Genomic DNA, 21,096 nt, shown 5'->3' with positions numbered 1-21,096 from the left:
AAACTAAGTACAAATAATTCTCTTCTGCTCAAGGATTCTTTAAGGACATGACTTACCTTACCTGTATCGGCCTCAAGTTTCCACCTAGGCTCTGGGTCACTCCATTCCGAATGCCATGCTGGATTTCTCTTGTTAAAGGGCACCAGAAAGTGGTGATTTGGAGCATAGTACTTTTGAATTGTTACACCTCTGTCTTCAGTAACACTTAAGATCTAACCTCTAAGAATTTGCTCAAAGTTCTCTTCTGCTTCATTCTTTTTTCTGGCCCTTGATAGGGGCGACTCATTTTCAGATTTTTAATGGTGATTCCTGATGCATCTGTCTTTCTGTTCATCTCCCTCAGGGCCTCCAGACGTGGATCAACCTTGTGAGCCAAGCTTGCAGGCCTGGAGTCCTGAGCTCCACCTGTACCACATGAACATGACGGTCCCCTGCCCTGCAGAAGGCTGTAGCCTGGAGCTGCTCTTCCAGCACCCAGTCCAAGCTGACACTCTTACCCTATGGGTCACCTACCTCTCCATGGACTCCTCCCAGGCGCTTTTTGACACAGAGATCTTGCTGGAACACCAGGAGTCTGTGCACCTAGGCCCCTTAGACACTTTCTGTGACACCCCACTCACTATCAAACTGCACGTTGATGGGAAAGTCTTGGGGGTGAAAGTCTACACCTTTGATGAGCGGATGGAGATTGACGCAGCTCTCCTGACTTCTCAGCCCCACAGTCCCTTGTGTTCTGGCTGCAGGCCCGTGAGGTACCAGGTCCTCCGTGAACCCCCATTTGCCAGTGGCTTGCCCATGGTGGTGACACATCCTCACAGGAAATTCACAGACGTGTGAGTTGGGCAGTAGGGCTTTCTAAACCACGGGGCTTCCTGAGGCTTTGGGAGTGGGTTTGGCTTCCTTTTTCTCCATTTTTTAATATTCTGATATGCCCTTATTTGGAGAAATGTTCAGACTCTCAGAGGGGGTTTTATTCTAAAGTGGCATCTCTGAGATGAACAAAAGTATTTCCCAGAAGGGGCAAGCAGGTGTTCTGACTGATGATGCCATCTTTACGGTTATGGAGAAAAGAGGTTAGTATTTGATATGTTTCAGTTGGACTGAAAATATTAATTGCCATAAATAAGTTGATCAGAGTCAGATACTCCTATCTGGTAACACAATTTGATTTTTGATCCTTGCTTTTAAATAACTTTTAAATAATCTGCCACAGCTCCTATACCATTCAAAGGTTACAGTCACCTCTTCTACAGCTAAGCAGAGAAACCAAGGGTCCTGCAGACACTATACTCTACGTTCATGACTCATTCATTTTTCTTTCCTCCCTCCCTCCCTCCCTCCCTCTCTCTTTCCTTCTTTTCCAACCCTCCTCTTTCTCTTTCTTCTGTTCTTTCTACATTTAGTGAGTTCTTAAGTGCTCCTGGCACTGTGTGCTCAGTGGTGGGGACACAGACTAAGATAAGATCAATTGGCTTAAAGAGTTCAATGTCCATAGAGTAGGAGGCTGGTATCTCTAAAGGCAAATTTTTCTCACCTCATAATTTTCCTCAGAGGCTGCCCTGAGGGCAGAACTCAGGGTAAAACAAAAGTTTTATCAAAGGTGCTATATTGGTTAGTTTTCGATGCATTAGAAATCATCACAAAACATAGTGGGTTAAAACAACAAGCACTATTTCTCATGGTTCTATGGGTTGGCTGTGTGTACTCACCTGGACCCGCTTGGCCAGGGCTAGGTGGCCTCAGGTGACCTCATGCACTCATTGGAGGCTCAGCTAAGACACTGACATGGCTGGGAGGATGAAGTTCTCTTTCCCCATTGTCTCTCCTTCACTAGGAGGCTTTGCCTGGGCTTGTTCTCATGCTGGTGGAAGGCTTTCCAGAAGCAGGGATGGCAAGTCCCCAAACACTCACATTTTTCAAGCTTCTGCTTACATTACTCATGACATCATTCCACAAGCCAAAGCAGGTCACAGTCAATTCCAGATTCTGCGGGTGGCAAAATCAATTCTATTTCTTGATGAGAGAAACAGTAAAGTCACATCACAGAAGGGCATGCATGCATCTGGGATGGGAAGAATTTGTGGCCATTTTTCAGTCTGCCACAGCTACAAAAGAGTAGAGAAAAATGTTCACCTTGAATTTTACTACATTTTTCTTCTCATATTAGCTCTATGAATTAGAGCTAGAAGACAGTGAAATGGTCAAAAAGCTCATGCAAAATAGGAGGATAGATCATGGGATGGATTTGAAAAGAAAAAAATATATTTTGGGGGGGTTTCTTTAGTAAGGCAATTAAAATGATATTTGTTATCTAACTTGATATACACACGTGCATGCGTGCACACACACACACACCTGTACACACAACCTTTAAGGTCAATAATATCCCATTTTATAGATGAGAGAACTAAGGCTTAACTTTAATTTGGTTGAACAGAGCTCGTAAGCGGCAAGCTCAAGATTAAAATCCAATTTTCTGACTAAGTCTCATCTTGGTTCCCTTTCCTTAGTAACACATTACCTTTTACAAACTCAGCTCATTGGAGGTCGGGGCTACCTGCTGCTGAGTTTTCTCCACAAGAAGCGTAAACATATCCTGACGCTTCCTTCCAATCCTTTCCCAGCCACAGAGCAGTATGAGACTTTTATGCATGGCTGGATGAGAAGTCAGAAACCACCCTGTGAAAGGGAAGCCATCAGAACTGATTAGGATATAAAACTGGTTTTGCTTTGGAAATACCTGGCACTCTGATGAGGAGTGCTTCCCTACAGAAAGCTAATTTGGAAATTTATGTCTTTCATATTTATGTGTCTTTCCTACTAAAATAACCGAAAGCCAGTACAGAGGTGTTTAAAGCTGTTCTTGAAACCCCACGACATTTCCTGTTTGCTTGTTGCAGCATCAAGCGAAAGAGTAGAGGCTTTGTGGTTGAGTCGAAGAGTGTGTTAAAGAAGAGAGGGTCTTGGCAGGAGATCTGTGGGCACCACTTACGCAGTCCCAACAGCCCTTTGAGATCCTGTTCTCCTAAGTCACTCCCATCCTAGCTTGACTTTAGTGGTACTTTTCCAATTAGGGCAGGCACTGGACAAAAATTAAGTTGAGGGCAGAATTTGTCTTTGGAACCAGCAACCTCCCTCTTGAGTCCCTTCCCCCTTGCAAAATGTTCAGTCTCTCACGTTCTCCACTTGATCAGTGCAATTGGGCTCTAGATAGAATCAGATAAACTCCTTCCATCTCAGATGTCAATTGATAACTCCATTCCTGGTTTATATGTATTTTGGAGGTTTGGAGGTGGGGAATCATTTAATGCATTTCCAGTTGTGGAATTTCTTGCAGCCACACAACGATGATGGAAGGTGTTCTCACCTCCTTCTAGGAGAGAGTGGCTTTTCCTTGTAAGCATTCTGCCTCCTCAAGATAAGAATTCTCTTGAGAGACAAGAAAACTCTGATTCACAGACCCAAGAAGGGCCTTGCTGAGACCAAACTCTGAAACTTTCATCTTCCGTTCCTATGACTACTTGAATGATACAGAAGACTAGGTTTTCAATAGTTGGTGGTTTTCTGTGTGTGTATATATAACATGGTAAAGATACACTCGAAATACCATTCTCTTAGATTGCCTAGGACTGCCTAGGACTTAGCTGAGTTCAGTTTTAATTCAACAAGCATTTGTTGTACATTCACTATGTGGAATGTACTGGAAATACAGAACTGAATATGGTTTCAAATATTCTGCTGTTCTGTAAGACTATATGCCCTGATCTTTGTTTCAAACAATGTGGCATATGTTTAACATTTATATTCCCTGTAATATTTATTTTAAACTCCTGCAAACCATCTGAAAAGGACCCAGGGTGTGCCCCACTTTCTGGATATGGTGGTTACAGCCCATTGGTTTCCATAGGGAGGTCACACCTGGGCAGATGTATCGGTACCAAGTTCAAGCTGCAGCTGGAACAGAACTGGGAGAAGCTTCACCTCCTCTGAGCCACATCCATGGAGCTCCTTACTGTGGAGATGGGAAGGTTGCAAGGTGAGGACATACTGTATGCCTGGTATTGTGTGAGGGAGGATGCCCTGCCCTGCCTGGACAAGGAGGGTTAGCCTCAAGTTTCAGCTTGACTGGTTTGGGAAATGTAAGGGGCAGGGCACTATGTGATTCAAGTATTAAACAAAATCTAAGACCTAGTAGATATCTTGAGTGGTCAATCACATCTCTGCATAGTTAAGGATGGGTCCACTTTTATTTAGAGCTCACCCCAGTCATAGATATGGGGGTTGATTCTGTGGGGACCCTCTTCAGGTTTCAGAGAACAACTGATGGGCAGTGACTCAGGGCAGGAATTCATGGTGGAGAAGGTTACTTGCCAAATGATGCTGAAGGAGGATGTGAGGATAGCTTTTGGATCAGCTGCCGGTCTTATACTACTAATGAGCTGTGTGACCTGAGGAAAATCAGTATAGCTTTCTGAGCTTCACTTGCTCATTTGATCCCTGGAAGACCTGATTGTAATGTAATTTCCAGCTATTCCATAAAATCACCAAGGTAAAAATGGAACCACTTCTTTGATTTCTTAACATGCCATATTCATTTTTCCATTACCCTTTAGTGACATCAATCTAGAGGACTAATTCATTCTGGTTTGCCCGGGACTTGCCGGAATTTAGCACTGAATACTTCCGTGTCCCAGTGATCACCCTATATTAACCTGTTCTGAATGCTTATCTAACCTAATATGTTACTTATATAAAGCTGCTGGGAGTAGGAGATTAGAAGGCTAGGCACTGTGATTTGTCTTAGATCCTGCATCCTAATAAGATGACTTTTTTTTTTTTTTTTTTTTTTGCGGTACGCGGGACTCTCACTGCCGTGGCCTCTCCCGTTGCGGAGCACAGGCTCCAGACGCGCAGGCTCAGCGGCCATGGCTCACGGGCCCAGCCGCTCCACAACATGTGGGATCTTCCCGGACCGGGGCACGAACCCATGTCTCCTGCATTGGCAGGCGGACTGTCAACCACTGCGCCACCGGGGAAGCCCCAAATGTCCCAGATCAAGGAAAAGTACCTTACACCTTTTTTTTTTTTTTTTTTGGCCACACTGCTCGGCTTGTGGAATCTTAGTTCCCCAACCAGGGATTGAACTAGGGCCCATGGCAATGAAAGCACCGAGTCTTAACCATTGGACCGCCAGGGAGTTCCCAGTATCCTATATCTTGAAGACCTAATAGAAAGCAATCTATAGCCTTTCTTGGGGTTTCATCCCATTGTTTAGTAATTACTAAATATTGTTTATCTTTTCAGTCTTCTAAGATTCCTAAGCTTTACTGTAAGTCTACTCCTTTTCATAGAAATATAAACAGCAAATGTTTGCAGACCTCAGAACTATATCAAGCGACTGAGGTCACTTTAATACCCAAACCTTGCTAGTTTGCTGCCACCTTCTGCCTTACTCAGTCTCAGCTTGCCCCTTCTCCTCCTCCATCTCAATTAAATATCTCCCTGGGGAAGCCTCACATATGCACAGAGCAAATCTGGCTTTTGTTGATGTTCTCCCTGGCTGCCCCATTTTAAGTCTGCTCCCCTCTAGTTAAGGTGTCTGCAGGACTAGATTACCATTACTGCCCAGACAGAGTCCTCCTTGAACAAACTACTTGGCTTTATGTCGTAGCATCTCCTACAGCAGTCCTCCGATGGAGTTTCTGATGCCCCATGGTGCCACATCTGCCTGCAGAGCTCGGGCAGAAAGAGGCAAGGGCCCTCTTCCTAATCTGATATTACACATTCTAGCCTGAGCTTTGAAACAGCTTCACCTGTAGCAACACCTGCTTGGCTACTGGGCCTCACAAGGCTCTTTATCAAAATGTTCCTTTAGACTCTGCCTGTATTCCCTCTCTGTAAACAGTCATACTTAGTTCTGCCATCCAATGAGAAGATATCTCTGAATTGCAGCTTTGTCTCAGCGAGAGGCACTCCATTACACATGAAGCAGGAAGGAGCTGTACAAATCATTTAATCCACTGTTTAAAACGCGGAAACGTGTAGATTCATTCTAATGGGATCACAGATCCCCAAGAAGTCATCCTCAGATTCTAGTTTAATAAATTTTTATTAGAAGCTGAAAGTTGTCACTTTGGATATCACTTGTCAGTAAGAAAATGAATAGAAAACAAAGCCACACGTAGATGGGCAGGTTTCCTCCTCACTAGGTCAGCTAACTACTTTTAGGGTTCCCCTCATTATGAGGTTGATAGGTCTCTTCTAGTGTAAGATCATCTTCCGGAAACACTGGCAGGACCCCTGGTGGATCTCCTAATGTGTCTGAACCATGAGCTACTTTTCCTGTAAAAGCATTCTCTTAGCTCCTACTTCTCTCCAGCTTGCATTTTTAAATACATAATAAGGAGTTTTAAGAACTTGAAGTGATGGTAACCAAACAAGAAGAATCATTTTATGTATGTATGTATATAAGAATGTACACTTTTACCTTCTAGGAGCCTGGGCGAAGAGTGTGATGATGGAGACCTTTTGAGTGGAGACGGCTGCTCAAGGGCATGTGAACTAGAGGAAGGTTTCAACTGTGTAGGTGAGTTTAGAAACACCTGCCTAGGCTTATGTCCTATTTTTGGAGGAGTCTCCGTGTCTTATTTTTGTGAGCTCTTACTGATAATAACAATAACATTTGATGTGTCTATTGTGTGCCTGGCACTAATTGTTTCACGTATATTTTCCCATTTAATCCCTACAATAAATATGAGGAGACTAAACGGAGACACAGAGAGCCTAAATAACTTGCTTTCTCTCATACAGCTAGAAGTGATGACGTCAGGATTTGAACTAAGGAAGCAAAGCTCTAGAGTCTACATGTTAAACCACTAGGTCACCCTGCCTCTTAGATTAATGTTACCCAGGGTTGCTCTTGGGTCCTCATGTCTAATGTCAGACTGTCAGCCAAGTAGCACAATCCCACAGATTCTACATAAAAATTAGGGTAGGGTATGTTTTAAGCCAAAGGGAGTACAAGATATCTCTTGGTATCTGTGTTTAATAGATAAGATCATCAAGAATGGCAGAGGGTCATAACATTTCTTAATACTGGTGAATCACTGGTAATAAATTATTACTAGGTGGCTTTGACTCTAGTCTCTTGATACACAGGAAGGCCCTCTAGAACACTTCTCCCAATTCTGATTAAAACCATCAACAGGCTTCTTTGTAGATGATTTTTCCATTCCCTTATGCATACATTGCAGTGATTCTGTGCAATATACTCATCAAATTACTTTAAAAAGCAGTGCATTTAAAAATATTTTAATGTTTCTAAATCTCAAGGTAAAGTCAGGTATGAGTATAATTATGTAGAATTTATTAAGGTATTAAATACTATACAGAACACACCAATGCCCCTGCTCTCCAGAGCAGAATAAAAAATTATAAAACCTTAGTAGTTTTACATCCATCCGTCTAACAAAACATGTTCAGTGCCCACCATATGCCACAAGTCTAATAGAGACCCTTATCCCTTCCTGTGTCCAGCTTCCTTCCCTTATAGAAATCTACCGGTTCTTGAGAGATGGGTCTCTAGCTTTTGCTTACATGCATTTAGCAGTAAAGTATGCACCTTGAAAGAGACCGTTCTGTTTAAAAGTAGCATTATCTGTTATAAAATTCTTTTCCCCTTTTCTGGTTTGGAAACTGCGACTCAGAGCATTTTAGTGACTCATCCACAGGCATACAACGAGGTCTCTGCAGAGCCAGCACTGGAACTCAGCTTTCCTAATTCTTAATCAAGTGCTTTTTCCTTGCTATGAAACTACAGAGGATAAATTTTTTTCCAGTTTTATTTGACTACCATTCAGATATTTGAAATGCCTCCCCATTATTCTCCTTTCCAATCCAAACATCCCCTCATGTGATTAGGTTTCCAGACCCTTTCCTATTTACCCTAACCTGGCATGCTTCATGTGGTCAATGCCCAGAAAGGAATTCAATACTCTAGTTGTGGTCTGGCTGTGCAGAATACACTGAACCGATTACCTCCCCTCTTCTGTACACAAGTATTTGTTAATGCCACCTCTGTTTGCATCATTTCTTTCTGGTAGCACATAGTGGGCTCATCTCTCTCTCTCTCTCTCTCTCTCTCTCTCTCTCACACACACACACACACACACACACACACACACACACACACACTGCCTTCACCAGTGCAGCTCAAGTCTCATTTATAGCTAAATTATTTTAACTTTACAGGGCAAAGTTAGAATGATCTATTCCACAGTTAGACATTTGTTTCAGTGAGTAATATGCTCATAGTATGCTAAGGATGTAGTTCTATTCCATTATTTCTCAAAAGATTAATTTTGAAGGAACCATTGTGAAATGTGTTGTAAAAGTGGTCTATTTTTTCATGGATTTGAAGAAACAGAGGCAAAAGTTTTCATAGTAAACAAAAAATAGAGAAGAAGCAAGGAGAAACAGTCACTGGATTATATAGAAAAACAAAACATGTATATGTATGTATGTTATAAAAGTATGTGATAAATATATATTATAAAAATAGGGCTTCCCTTGTGGTGCAGTGGTTGACAGTCCGCCTGCCGATGCAGGGGACACAGGTTCATGCCCCGGTCCGGGAGGATCCCACGTGCTGCGGAGCGGCTGGGCCCGTGAGTCATGGCCGCTGGACCTGTGCGTCTGGAGCCTGTGCTCCGCAGCAGGAGAGGCCGCGGCAGTGAGAGGCCCGCGTACCGCCAAAAAATAAAAATAAAAAAAATAAAAAATAAACATATATTCATATATACATTTATGTGTATATAAAATATGTACATACATATAAACTATACATACACATATATGTATATGTTGTATAAAGTACATATAAAATATACACATATATATACATATGTGTGTGTGTATATATATATATGGAATCCTCATGGAGAAGTCATTCCAAATACACATATATTGGTTTTAGGGGAATGACTTAGAAAGACCATGGCTTTAATGGAATGCAGGAGTTTAAAACCCAAAATAGGCTTAGAACCAAGTCCTAGGAATAGTGGCTTATTCCTGGCAAGTAGAGGTAGATTTACCACAGAACGATCTTAGACTTGAAATTATTAAGGATAATAATTAGTAACTACATATTGATGAGCAGCTGAAAAATTACTGGAACCGTCTTGTGGTATTTCTGTGAAGAATTTAAAATAAAAAGAATGGTATAGTAACAGTTAATTTTAGTGATGATGTTACTGAGTGTGTACCTATGTGTTGATTTATTTTAAATCTTGATCTTATTTGCATGTCCTATTATTTTAAGTAGAAATGAGGAATTAGAATTATGTTACTAATATGGGTAGAAAATGCAATAGTACTTAATAAATGGCTTTATAACTGCATCTCAGCTTTTTACATTTGAAGAAAGCTATTTTACATATCTATGGTTAGTACAGACTGTTCACTTAGTAGGAGTTACCCTATAAGCAAGTATGGACTTGTCCAGGGGATACAGCTTGCTTTACAAGCCCAACGGTTTTTCTCACATATTCATTACTCACATGTTTGCTCTTGAAGACAGTCCTTCTGCCTCGGCTTGAGGCAGTGTGGAGTAAGAGAGAGCCCCTGAACCTGCCTTGTGTAAGCCTGGCTCAGAGCCTAGTGATATTGCTTCTGCGTCAAGGGAACTTTGGTGAGTCACAATCACGGAGACTCAGTTTGTCTATTGATGAAACAAACAAAAAATACGTACCTCACATGGTTGTTTTAAGACTAAAAGAAATAATACATGTGTAATCGTTATAAACCTGGAGCCCATTTGTCCATTTCAGAGCAAGTTGCATGGTTAGTTGAAGAAACACAGCAGCAAAAATTTAATTGAAAACAAATCCCTCAAATGTTTTATTTAATATTTCAAAAACTGTGAAGAGGATTCAAGTACATAATACATCCTACCATCTATTTAAATTTCCTTTATTCTTTTGCTTACTTCTCTTGTATCACCATCTTCCCCTAAGTACCTTGCTCAATGGTTCCTTAAAATTTCTTTCTATATCCAGCCCACAGCTGTTTTTTTTCTCCCTGTTCCTTCTCCCCCAACCCCACCCCCTTTGTATACTTTTTATTATATAAATTGATTTTACCACTCTCCCCATGAAAAAGTATCCTTCTTTTTAGGGGTGTGTGTGTGTGTGTGTGTGTGTGTGTGCACGTGTGTTGTCTATATATTTGGGGTGGGCATTAGACGAGTTGGTAATTACAGTCTTCTCTTTAGCAGGCTGGAGAAAAAAAGGTAATTATTTTTACATGACATGTATAAAAACACTTTTTCAAATGTCATACAAATTTTTCTTGGCAGGGGAGCCAAGCCTGTGCTATATATATGAGGGAGATGGGATATGTGAACCTTTTGAGAAGGAAACCAGCATCACAGACTGTGGCCTCTATACTCCCAAAGGATACCTGGATCAGTGGGCTACCCAAGCTTATTCTTCTCACGAAAATAAGAAGAAGTGTCCTGTTTCCTTGGTAACTGGAGAACCTCCTTCCATGGTAAGTTAAGCCAGAAGAATAGAGTCAAGGCTAAACAAAATTGTGAAGTGATTCCCCCAGATACTTAATGTGAGCATACATTTTTTTCTCCTCACTTTGACACCAAATTTAGTTCTTAATGCACTCAGAATAGGATAATGTTAAATGAAAAGCTTCTAGACTAGCAATTAAATCTCATCCCTCACCCTCACCCCACTTACATTCACTAGTTTTCATCTAGGAACCTTTGACTATGCAATAGCTGACTTCAAGTTACACAAAAGCATCTCAAAATTAGTCTTAGAATACACATATCAGAAATTACACTTGGGCTTTGTGTTTGGGAAAATTTATTTTAAAAGAAGAAAAAGAAGCAGTAAAGAGTTATAATACCTGGATAACACTATTGGATCTACCAGTATTATTATGATTATTACTAAGTCAGATTTGACATGTCACTTAACCTCTCTGGGCCCCGATTTTCTCATATGTAAAATGGGTATAATAATACCTTTTGCATTTAACTCAGTGGTTTATTACAAGGATCAAATGAAATTTAAAATATGTATTAAAGATCAATTTTTAAATTTTTTTTTTGCGGTACGTGGGCCTCTCACTGTTGTGGCCTCCCCCATTGCGGAACACAGCCTCCGGACGTGCAGGCCCAGCGGCCATGGCTCACGGGCCTAGCCGCTCCGTGGCATGTGGGATCTTCCCGGACCGGGGCACGAACCCGTGTCCCCTGCATCGGCAGGTGGACTCTCAACCACTGCGCCACGAGGGAAGCCCCCAAAGTATTTGATTTAAATAATTTTTATTATTAAAGAAATTTGAGAGTGAGTACTAAAAACAAATCCGTAGGTATACAATTTTCCATGAATATCTACCTAAATAAATAGAAGATCTTCTGAGGACTCTGAGGACTGACTTCTATGAATCATAATTAAGTACCTAAAAGAAGATTAAGGGCTTTAGTTTTTGGATACTATTCTAGATGTTTCCATTGCCAAATTGTTCATTATAACAATAAGCAATATAGTCATTTCAACAGAAGTAAGATTTAGCTCTCTAGGTGTATTAGGCCAGGATAGAATTACTGGAGTTTAGCCTTGAGGAGATACCCCCAGACGATTGAGGAACCAGCCAAGGTTGGTGCTGTGGTTCAAGGAACTCATCAAGGACCCAGGGGTCTTTGAGATTTCACCTCTTTCTATCCTTGGCTTGCAGCTTTCTTCCTCAAGCTCATAAGATGACTGCTGTTCCTCCAGGCACGAAGTCATTATTTCAAGTGGGAAGAAGGGGAAAGGTCAAAGGGAGATATTCATACGTGCTAGCTGAGTCTCTTTTTATTGGGAAAATGGGAGCTCTTCGGGAACTTTGACACTATAGGCTTCCACCAACATCTCATTGGTCAGATCCAGGTCACTTCATCATCCTTAGTTGTAAGGGACCCTGAGGAGATGAGCATTTATAACTTGATACATTGTCACCTTGAACAAAATTGGAGTTTGTTAATAAGAAAGAAAGGGGAGGGCTTCCCTGGTGACGCAGTCGTTAAGAATCCGCCTGCCAATGCAGGGGACACAGGTTCGAGCCCTGGTCCGGGAAGATCTCACATGCCGCGGAGCAGCTAAGCCCGTGTGCCACAACTACTGAGCCTGCACTCTAGAGCCTGCGTGCCACAACTACTGAAGCCTGTGCACCTAGAGCCCGTGCTCCGCAACAAGAGAAGCCCACGTACCACGACGAAGAGTAGCCCGGCTTGCTGCAACCAGAGAAAGCCAGTGCACAGCAACGAAGACCCAATGCAGCCAAAAATAAATAAATAAATTTATAAAAAGAAAAAAAAAGAAGAAAGAAAGAAAGGGGAATGGATATGGATAGGCAAGTAGCCATGCCTGCCACACTCCTTCAGCTAATTCTGGCATCTTTCTCAAGAGTTCTGGTGCCCAATGACAGGAAGCCCAGAAAACTGGGAGATTCTGAGTTAGTGACAGCTCTCTAAAGTGGCTTTTAGCCTAGCCTGTCTGTCTTCCCACAGTGAAGTGGGAAAAATTTCCTGGATTTTCTCTTTCCTGGTTCCTTTTCCCAGCTTAGTGGTTCCCTGATTCAGTAGCCTCACTCCTGGGGCCAGTGGATCCTGCCTGGTAAGGATCTAATCATCATCCTGGACAGACTTCCCTAACTAATCCTAGGAGCAGTTGCCTGAAATGTGCCAGGACAATTCGTTGAGCAAGATCCTTGGGTCGTCAGTGGGCTGTGAGTTGTCATGTGTATTCTTCTACCCTGGTAAAGTTATATCTTGAGGCTAACGGAGAGCACTGAGACATTCTTCTACATTGAGAAAAGTTTTCTGCCGATAATGTGATCATTAGGCATTCAGAAAGAGAGGAAAACTTTGGTTTCAAGCTGGAGAGTTTCATTGTCTTTACTTACCTCTCACCCTCCACGTTTAATTGTTGGTTGAAATTGCATTTCAGATTTGCACATCATACCGTCCAGATTTACCAGAGCACCGTCCACTTACTGGCTGGTTTCCCTGTGTCACCAGTGGAAATAGCCCTCAGGATGAAGGGAGTAAGCAGCTAAAAGGTAGCCTGGAGAGAGAGGATGAGGTTTGGCTCAAAGTAAGTGGCCCAAATGGATTTTTGTGAAGGCTGTGGATAGATTGTGCATGTGTGTGTGTATAAATGATGCATTGGAATGACTTGCCAGGAGATTTCCTTTTATCATCGCAAAGTTTTTACATCTTGAATTTATTTTCATCTCTCTTTGAATGTTGGACTTCTCTTTATAAGCAATCATTTTATCAAAGTATAATATACACATAGAAAAGTACAGAAATGCACAGATCAATAATTTTCTTACAAAGTAAACATCCTCTCTAACCACCACACAGATCAAGAAACAGAAAATTAACATCACCCCCCAAAAGGCTCTCTCATTCCCCCTCTCATTTATTACATGACAGAGGTATCTACTATTTTTACTTCTGCCACCATAGATTAGTTTTGCCTGTTTGCATTTTATGTAAAAAACTTTACAGTAATGTACTATTTGTGTCTGATTCTTTCTTACTCAACTTTATTTGTGGGATTCATCGTGCTGCTTTACTTAGCAGAAAAGTTCATTTCCATTACTGTGTAGAATTCCAGTGCATGAATATGTCATACTTTATTTAACCATATTGATGGACATATAGTTTATTTCTAGGTTTTCTGTACTGTGTATTACAAATAGTTCTGCTATAAACACTTCTGTACATTTCTTTTGGTGAATGTATATAAACAATTGGGTATATTTGGAACTGCTAGATCATAGTTAGGCAGGTGACCAGCTTTAGTAGATAATCCCGAATGATTTTCCACTTGGTTGTGCTAGTTTATACTCCCACCAGAGGCCTATGGGTATTCCAGTTGCTTTACATTTTCACCATTACTTGATATTTAAAATATTTAAAAGTCTTCATTTTGGCCATTCTGTTGGGTATGTAAATGTACCTCCCTGAGGTTTCAATTTGTATTCACATGTTGACTAATGAGATTAGGAGACTTTTACATGTATATTGGTCATTTGTAGATTCTTCTTTTTTTTTTTTTTCTTTTTATCTGAAGGGCATATTAAAGTCTTTTGCTCAATTTTCTATTGGACTGTCTGTCATTTTCTTCTTAATTTATATGATTTCTTTACAATTTTCTGAATGTAAATCCTGTTCCAGTTATATGTTATTTAATATTTTCCAACACTCTGTGGCTTACTTATTTTTACTCTTAATGGTATATTTAGATGAACAGAGTTCTAAATTTTACTAAAATTCAAATTATCTTCCTTTTTCTTTATGGTTAGTGCTTGTCGTGTACTGTATTTAATAGTCTTTGCCTACCACAAAGATATACTTTCCTATGTTATCTTCTAGAAATGTTATTGTTTTACATTTTATATGTAGGTGTACAATCCATTGGAATTTTTGTGTATTGTGTGAGGTAGGGATCAAAATTTTTTCTCCCTAGACCTAGAACTACCATTACTCAAACTAAAATTTTCTTTTCCCCTCTTTGCTGCCCTGTGTCACCTTTATCGCAGATAAACTGGCAATATGTATGTGGAGGTCTGTTTATTGTGGAGATTCTACATCTTTTTTATATATCTGTATACAGACTGATCTGTATATCCTTGCATCAGTGTTACACTCTTAATTACTGTACATTTTTTATGAGTCTTAAAATCAAATAATGTAAGTCTTAAACTTGTTCCTTTTTTTCCTGATTGTATTGGCTATTCTTGGTCCTCTGAATTTTCATATAAATTTTGGAATCAGCTTCAATTTTCACACATAGGAAAAAAAAACCTGATGCAATTTTGATTGGGATTTTAGTGAACCTCTGAGTCAATTTGGGGAGAGTTTTCTCTTTAAAATACTGTCTTCTAACATTTTCTTTGAGTTACTTAAGTCTTTAATTTCTCTTAATGTTTTATAGTTTTCTGAGAAAAAGGGAATTGAATTTTATTTATCAAATGCTTTTTCTGCATCCACTGAGGTGACCATATTATTTTCCCCTTTGTTCTGTCACTGTCTTGGTATACATTGATAAATGTTTAAATGTTAAATCAACATTAGATACCTGGGGAAAAAAATAACAACTTGGAGGCTATGTATAATCCTTTGCCAATAGTTTTGGATCCTATTTGTGAATATTTTAAGTGTTTTTTTCATTTATATTCATTAGAGATTGGTTCCTACTTTTTTTTTTTTTTTTTAAATTTTACTATCTTGTCAGGTTTTATGATGAAGGCTAGGTTTGACTCCCAGAGTAAGTTTCCTTTTTTCACCAGTTTTCTGGAACATTTTGTGAAAGGTTGATGTTAATTTTTGAGGAATTCATCAGTAAAGCTATCTGCGTCTGTGTTTTCTTTAAGGAAAATATTTAAATATGTGTTAAAATTTTAAACCAAATATTGAAAAATTTGGGTTTTTTATTTCTTCTTAGGTCAACTTTGGTAAGTTGAGTTTTCCACCAAGTAATTAGTCCATTTTTTCTAAAATTTTGAATTTATTGGCATTAAGTTTTTTGTAATGTTCTTTTATTTTATTTGTAATATTTCCAAGCTCCCCAGGACTTTTTTCATTTATGCTATTGTTAATTTTTGGCTTCTCTATTTTTTTGCTCAGTCTTCCTAAAGATTTATCAGTTTTATTAATCTTTTATTAGTGTTTTTATAGAACCAAAGAATATATGTGTGTATATATGTATTCTTATATATATAAATATACATATATGAACATAAAAGGAAGGAAATAATGAAAATAACATTATTTCCTTCCTTTTATGTTTACATTTAACTTGCTTTTTAACTCTACTTTTTCTACTAAATTGAGATGATGCTTAGATAATTAATTTTTAGCTTCTTTCTTTTTAAAATATGTGCATTAAGGCCACAAGTTTCCTTCTAAGTGTGACTTTAGCGACATACTACAAGTTTCACATCTTATTTCTGTTATCATCCAGTTCAAACATATTTTCTAATTTTTATTTGATTAATTTTTTGATCCCTGAGTTATTTATAAGTATGCTGATGAACTTCCAAACATTTATGGATTTTCTGGTTACCTTTTTATTTTTGACTTATAGCTAGAGTCTTCTGTGGTCAAAGATTATATTTGGTATGGTTTCAAGCCTTTTTAATTTGTTGACCCTTGAATTACGGAATAGCATCTGGTTAATATTGATAAATATTACATGTACTTTGAAAGAAATATGTAATCTGAAATTATTGGATATAGCATTCTATATATTTAACATAGATCAAGTCCATCCATCATGCATTAAAATTTCCTATATCATATATATAATCTATGATACATACATATTTTCCCTGATATTTTGTATACTATTTCCATCAGTTACTGTGAGATATGGGTCAGACTTTCTTACCATAGTCTTGAATTTGTCTGTTTCTCTTATTTTTGTCAGTTTTTGATTTATATATTTTGAAACTATATTATTAAATATGCAGGCAATTCTCACTTTGTAGTGTGGGACCACAAAATGACCATGTATCCTAAAACTATACAAAGCAAACTCAGTAATCGATGGGAAAAATTATAATAGTTACATGACCTTTTTGACACGATATTAAAAACTCTCTTATTTTCAGAAATATATGTGAAAGGAAGTGAAAAAATAGTAAATTTTAGTTCATTATAATTTAAAAAACATTACAAACAGAGAATTAAAGTGTTTCATTTCTTTGTTTAAAAAAAAAGAAAACTACCAAGTATAGTTTGAACAGTGCTTGCCTTTTTTTTTTTTTTTTTGCTTCATATGACTTACATTACAAAGCAAGCAGTTTTTCTGTGCCTTTGTGAATTGTCATATTCCTTTCTAAGTTTGAGCAGCTTCCAACATTTTATAGTACTTTGCACTTTTAATGTTAATGAAACGTCTCTGAGAGTTCTTTTAATGTGAATTTTTTCTTGGCATCATTTCCTCTGGGACATCTTCATCCTTTTTGTCACAACCACTTTTCTCATTTTTGCTGATCATTTCACTTTCACTAAGTTCCTCTGGCTGCAAATCCAGTCTCTCAAATGGCAGCAGCATCAGCATTCCCACACTCAGCTCTTTCGTCTATAACTCTATTTACCTTTAATTCAAATTTCACCTCAAGCATTATAATTTTTTGTTTCTTTGCTGTACTTTCATCCTTGCTGGCTGATCCCCTCTTTTGATTATCCATGTTTGTGAAATGTCACGTGGGTAAAATGTCACTGGGAGATGAGGCAACACACATGCACACTTTTCTGCCTCTGTATGAACTGAATAACAGATACACAGTAAACGATCAATGACAGTTTGAAAGAAGTGATGTAATTGGTCACTGAACATGATCCTCAATTGTTATTTACATGGTGATTTGTGGATGGAAAGACTATTAATGGAGTTTGTACTTTCTACAGTTACAATTATTTTTTGGTAACTGAAATTTGAATCATATCGTTGGGACTCTGGTATTATATAACTAAATTGTGATAACTGATATTTTTGTATATGGAAACTGTGTAAAGTGAAACTACTGTCAGTAGATAATTATAGAATTTTTATATTTTCCTGGTGGATTATCTCTTCTAACACTAAGAAACGTCTCTCTTTATCTCTAAGAATATTTTTTTAATAGATCTTTATTGGAGTGTAACTGCTTCACAATGCTGTGTTAGTTTCTGTTGCACAACAAAGCGAATCAGCCATATGCATACCCATGTCCCCATATCCCCTCCCTCTTGAGCCTCCCTCCCAATCCTCCCTCTCCCTCCCCTCTAGGTCATTGCATAGCACCGACCTTATCTCCCTGAGCTATGCTGCTTCTTTCCACTAGCTATTTTACATTAGGTAGTGTATATAGGTCAATGCTACTCTCACTTCGCCCCAGCTTCCCCCTGACCCCAGGTCATCAAGTCCATTCTCTATGTCTACATCTTTCTTACTGCCCTGAAAATAGCTTCATCAGTACCATGTTTTTAAATTTAGATTCCATATATGTGCGTTAGCATACAGTATTTGTTTTTCTCTTTCTGACTTACTTCACTCTGTATGACAGACTCCAGGTCCATCCACCTCACTACAAATAACTCAATTTCGTTTCTTTTAGTGACTGAGAAATATTCCATTGTATATATGTGCCACACCTTCTTTATCCATTTATCTGTCGATGGACATTTAGGTTGGTTCCATGGCCTGGTTATTGTAAATACTGCAGTGAACATTGTGGTACATGTCTCTTTTTGAATTATGGTTTTCTCAGGGTATATGCCCAGTAGTTGGATTGCTGGGTCATATGGTAGTTCTGTTTTTAGTTTTTTAAGGAACCTCCATACTGTTTTCCATAGTGGTTGTATCAATTTACATTCCCACCAACACTGCAGGAAGGTTCCCTTTTCACCACACGCTTTCCAGCATTTATTGTTTCTAGATTTTTTGATAATGGCCATTCTGACCGGCCTGTGGTGATACCTCACTATCGTTTTGATTTACATTTCTCTAATAATTAGTGATGTTGAGCAGCTTTTCATGTGCCTCTTGGCCATCTGTATGTCTTCCTTGGTGAAATGTCTGTTTAGGTCTTCCAACCATGTTTTAATTGGATTGTTTGTTTTTTTGATATTGAGCTCCATGAGCTGTTTATACATTTTGGAGAGTAATCCTTTGTCTGTTGTTTCATGTGCAAATATTTTCTCCCATTCTGAGCATTGTCTTTTTGTCTTGTTTATGGTTTCCTTTGCTGTGCAAAAGCTTTTAAGTTTAATTAAGTCCCATTTGTTTATTTTTGTTTTTATTTCCATTACTCTAGGAGGTGCATCAAAAAATATCTTGCTGTGGATTATGTCAAAGAGTGTTTTTCCTATGTTTTCTTCTAAGTGTTTTATAGTGTCTGGTCTTACATTTAGGTCTTTAATCCATTTGGAGTTTATTTTTGTGTATGGTGTTAGGTCGTGTTCTAATTTCATTCTTTTACATGTAGCTGTCCAGTTTTCCCAGCACCACTTATTGAAGAGACTGTCTTTTCTCCATTGTATATTCTTGCCTCCTTTCTTGTAAATTAGGTGAACATATGTACGTGGGTTTATCTCTGAGCATTCTATCCTGTACCATTGATCTATATTTCTGTTTTTGTGCCAGTACCATACTGTCTTGATATACTGTATAGTTTGAGATCAGGGAGACTGATTCCTCCAACTCCGTTTTTCTTTCTCAAGTTCGCTTTGGCTATTTGGCGTCTTTTGTGTTTCTATACAAATTGTAAAATTTTTTGCTCTAATTCTGTGAAGAATGCCAATTGGTAGTTTGATAGAGATTGCATTGAATCTGTAGATTGCTTTGGGTAGTATAGTCATTTTCACAATATTGATTCTTCCAATCCAAGAACATGGTATATTTCTCCATCAGTTTATGTCATCATCGATTTCTTTCATCTGTGTTTTATAGTTTTTTGAGTAAGTCTTTCACCTCCTTAGGCAGGTTTATTACTAGGTATTTTATTCATTTTGTTGCGATGGTAAATGGGATTGTTTCCTAAATTTCTGTTTCTAATTTTTCGTTGTTGGTGTATAGGAATGCCAGAGATTTCGGCGCATTAATTTTGTATCCTGTAACCTCACCAAATTCACTGATTAGTTCTAGTAGTTTTCTGGTGGCATATTTAGGATTTTCTAGGTATAGTATCATGCCATCTGCAAACAGTGACAGTTTTACTTCTTCTTTTCCAATTTGTACTCCTCTTACTTCTTTTTCTTCTCTGATTGTCATGGCTAGTACTTCCAAAACTATGTTGAATAAGAGTGGCAAGAGCAGATATCCTTGTCCTGTTCCTGATCTTAGTGGAAATGCTTTCAGTTTTTCACCATTGCGTATGATGCTTGCTGTGGGTTTGTCATATATGGCCTTTATTATGTTGAGGTAGATTCACTCTATGCCCATTTTCCTGAGAGTTTTTATCATAAATTGGTGTTGAATTTTGTCAAAAGCTTTTTCTGCATCTTTTGAGATGATTGTATGGTTTTTATTCCTTAATTTGATAATGTGGTGTATCACACTGATTGATTTGTGTATATTGCAAAATCATTGCATCCCTGGGATAAATCTCACTTGATCATGATATATGATCCTTTTAATATGTTGTTGGATTCTGATTGCTAGTATTTTGTTGAGGATTTTTGCATCTATGTTCATCATTGTTATTGGTCTATAATTTTCTTTTTTTGTGATATCTTTTTCTGCTTTTGGTATCAGGGTGATGGCGGCTTTGTAGAATGAATTTGGGAGTGTTTCTCCCTCTGCAATTTTTTGGAAGAGTTTGAGAATGATGGGTGTTAACTCTTCTCTTAATGTTTGATAGAATTTGCCTGTAGAGCCCTCTGGTCCTGGACTTCTGTTTGTTGGAAGATTTTAAATTACAGTTTTAATTTCATTACTTGTGATAGGTCTGTTTATATTTTCTAATCCTTCCTAGTTCAGTCTTGGAAAATTGTACCCTTCCAAGAATTTGTCTGTTTCTTCATGGTTGTCCATTTTATTGGCATATAGTTGTTTGTAGTAGTCTCTTATAGTCCTCTGTATTTCTGTGGTGTCAGTTGTGATTTCTCCTTTTTCATTTCTAATTTTATTGATACGCATCCTCTTCCTTTTTTTCTTGATGAGTCTGGCTAAGAGTTTATCAATTTTATCTTCTCCAGAATCAGTTGTTAGTTTTATTGATCTTTGCTATTGTTTTCTTCATTTCTATTTCATTTATATCTGCTCTGATCTTTATGAGTTCTTTCCTTCTACTGACTTTGGGTTTTCTTTGTTCTTCTTTTTCTAGTTATCTTAAGTGTAGGGTGAGATTGTTTTTCTGAGATTTTTCTTATTTCTTGAGATGAGATTGAATTGCTGTAAACTTCCCTCTTAGAACAGCTTTTGCTGCATCCCATAGCTATTGGGTCATCGTGTTTTTGTTGTCATTTGTTTCTATCTATTTTTTAAATTTCTTCTTTGATTTCTTCAGTGATCTCTTGGTTATTTAGTAGCACACTGT

General features: G+C 38.4%; 1 protein-coding gene across 1 annotated transcript in view; it reads left to right on the top strand.

Annotated features, from left to right (window-relative positions):
• Positions 1-21,096, top strand: part of PAPPA2 (pappalysin 2) — a gene marked incomplete at both ends in the record, with an annotated part of 281,829 nt that overhangs the window by 127,002 nt on the left and 133,731 nt on the right. The window contains 5 exons of the mRNA XM_082865530.1: positions 344-833; positions 3,908-4,036; positions 6,495-6,586; positions 10,355-10,548; positions 13,008-13,154. Of these exons, the coding sequence (XP_082721656.1) occupies positions 344-833; positions 3,908-4,036; positions 6,495-6,586; positions 10,355-10,548; positions 13,008-13,154 (1,052 nt within the window). The remainder of the gene's footprint in view (positions 1-343; positions 834-3,907; positions 4,037-6,494; positions 6,587-10,354; positions 10,549-13,007; positions 13,155-21,096) is intronic.

Source organism: Leucopleurus acutus (assembly GCF_964270905.1).
Source record: "Leucopleurus acutus genome assembly, chromosome: 2".
Classification (NCBI taxonomy): domain Eukaryota; kingdom Metazoa; phylum Chordata; class Mammalia; order Artiodactyla; family Delphinidae; genus Leucopleurus; species Leucopleurus acutus.
Note: the sequence above shows the minus strand (reverse complement) of the source record. Positions and strands in the feature narration are given on the sequence as shown.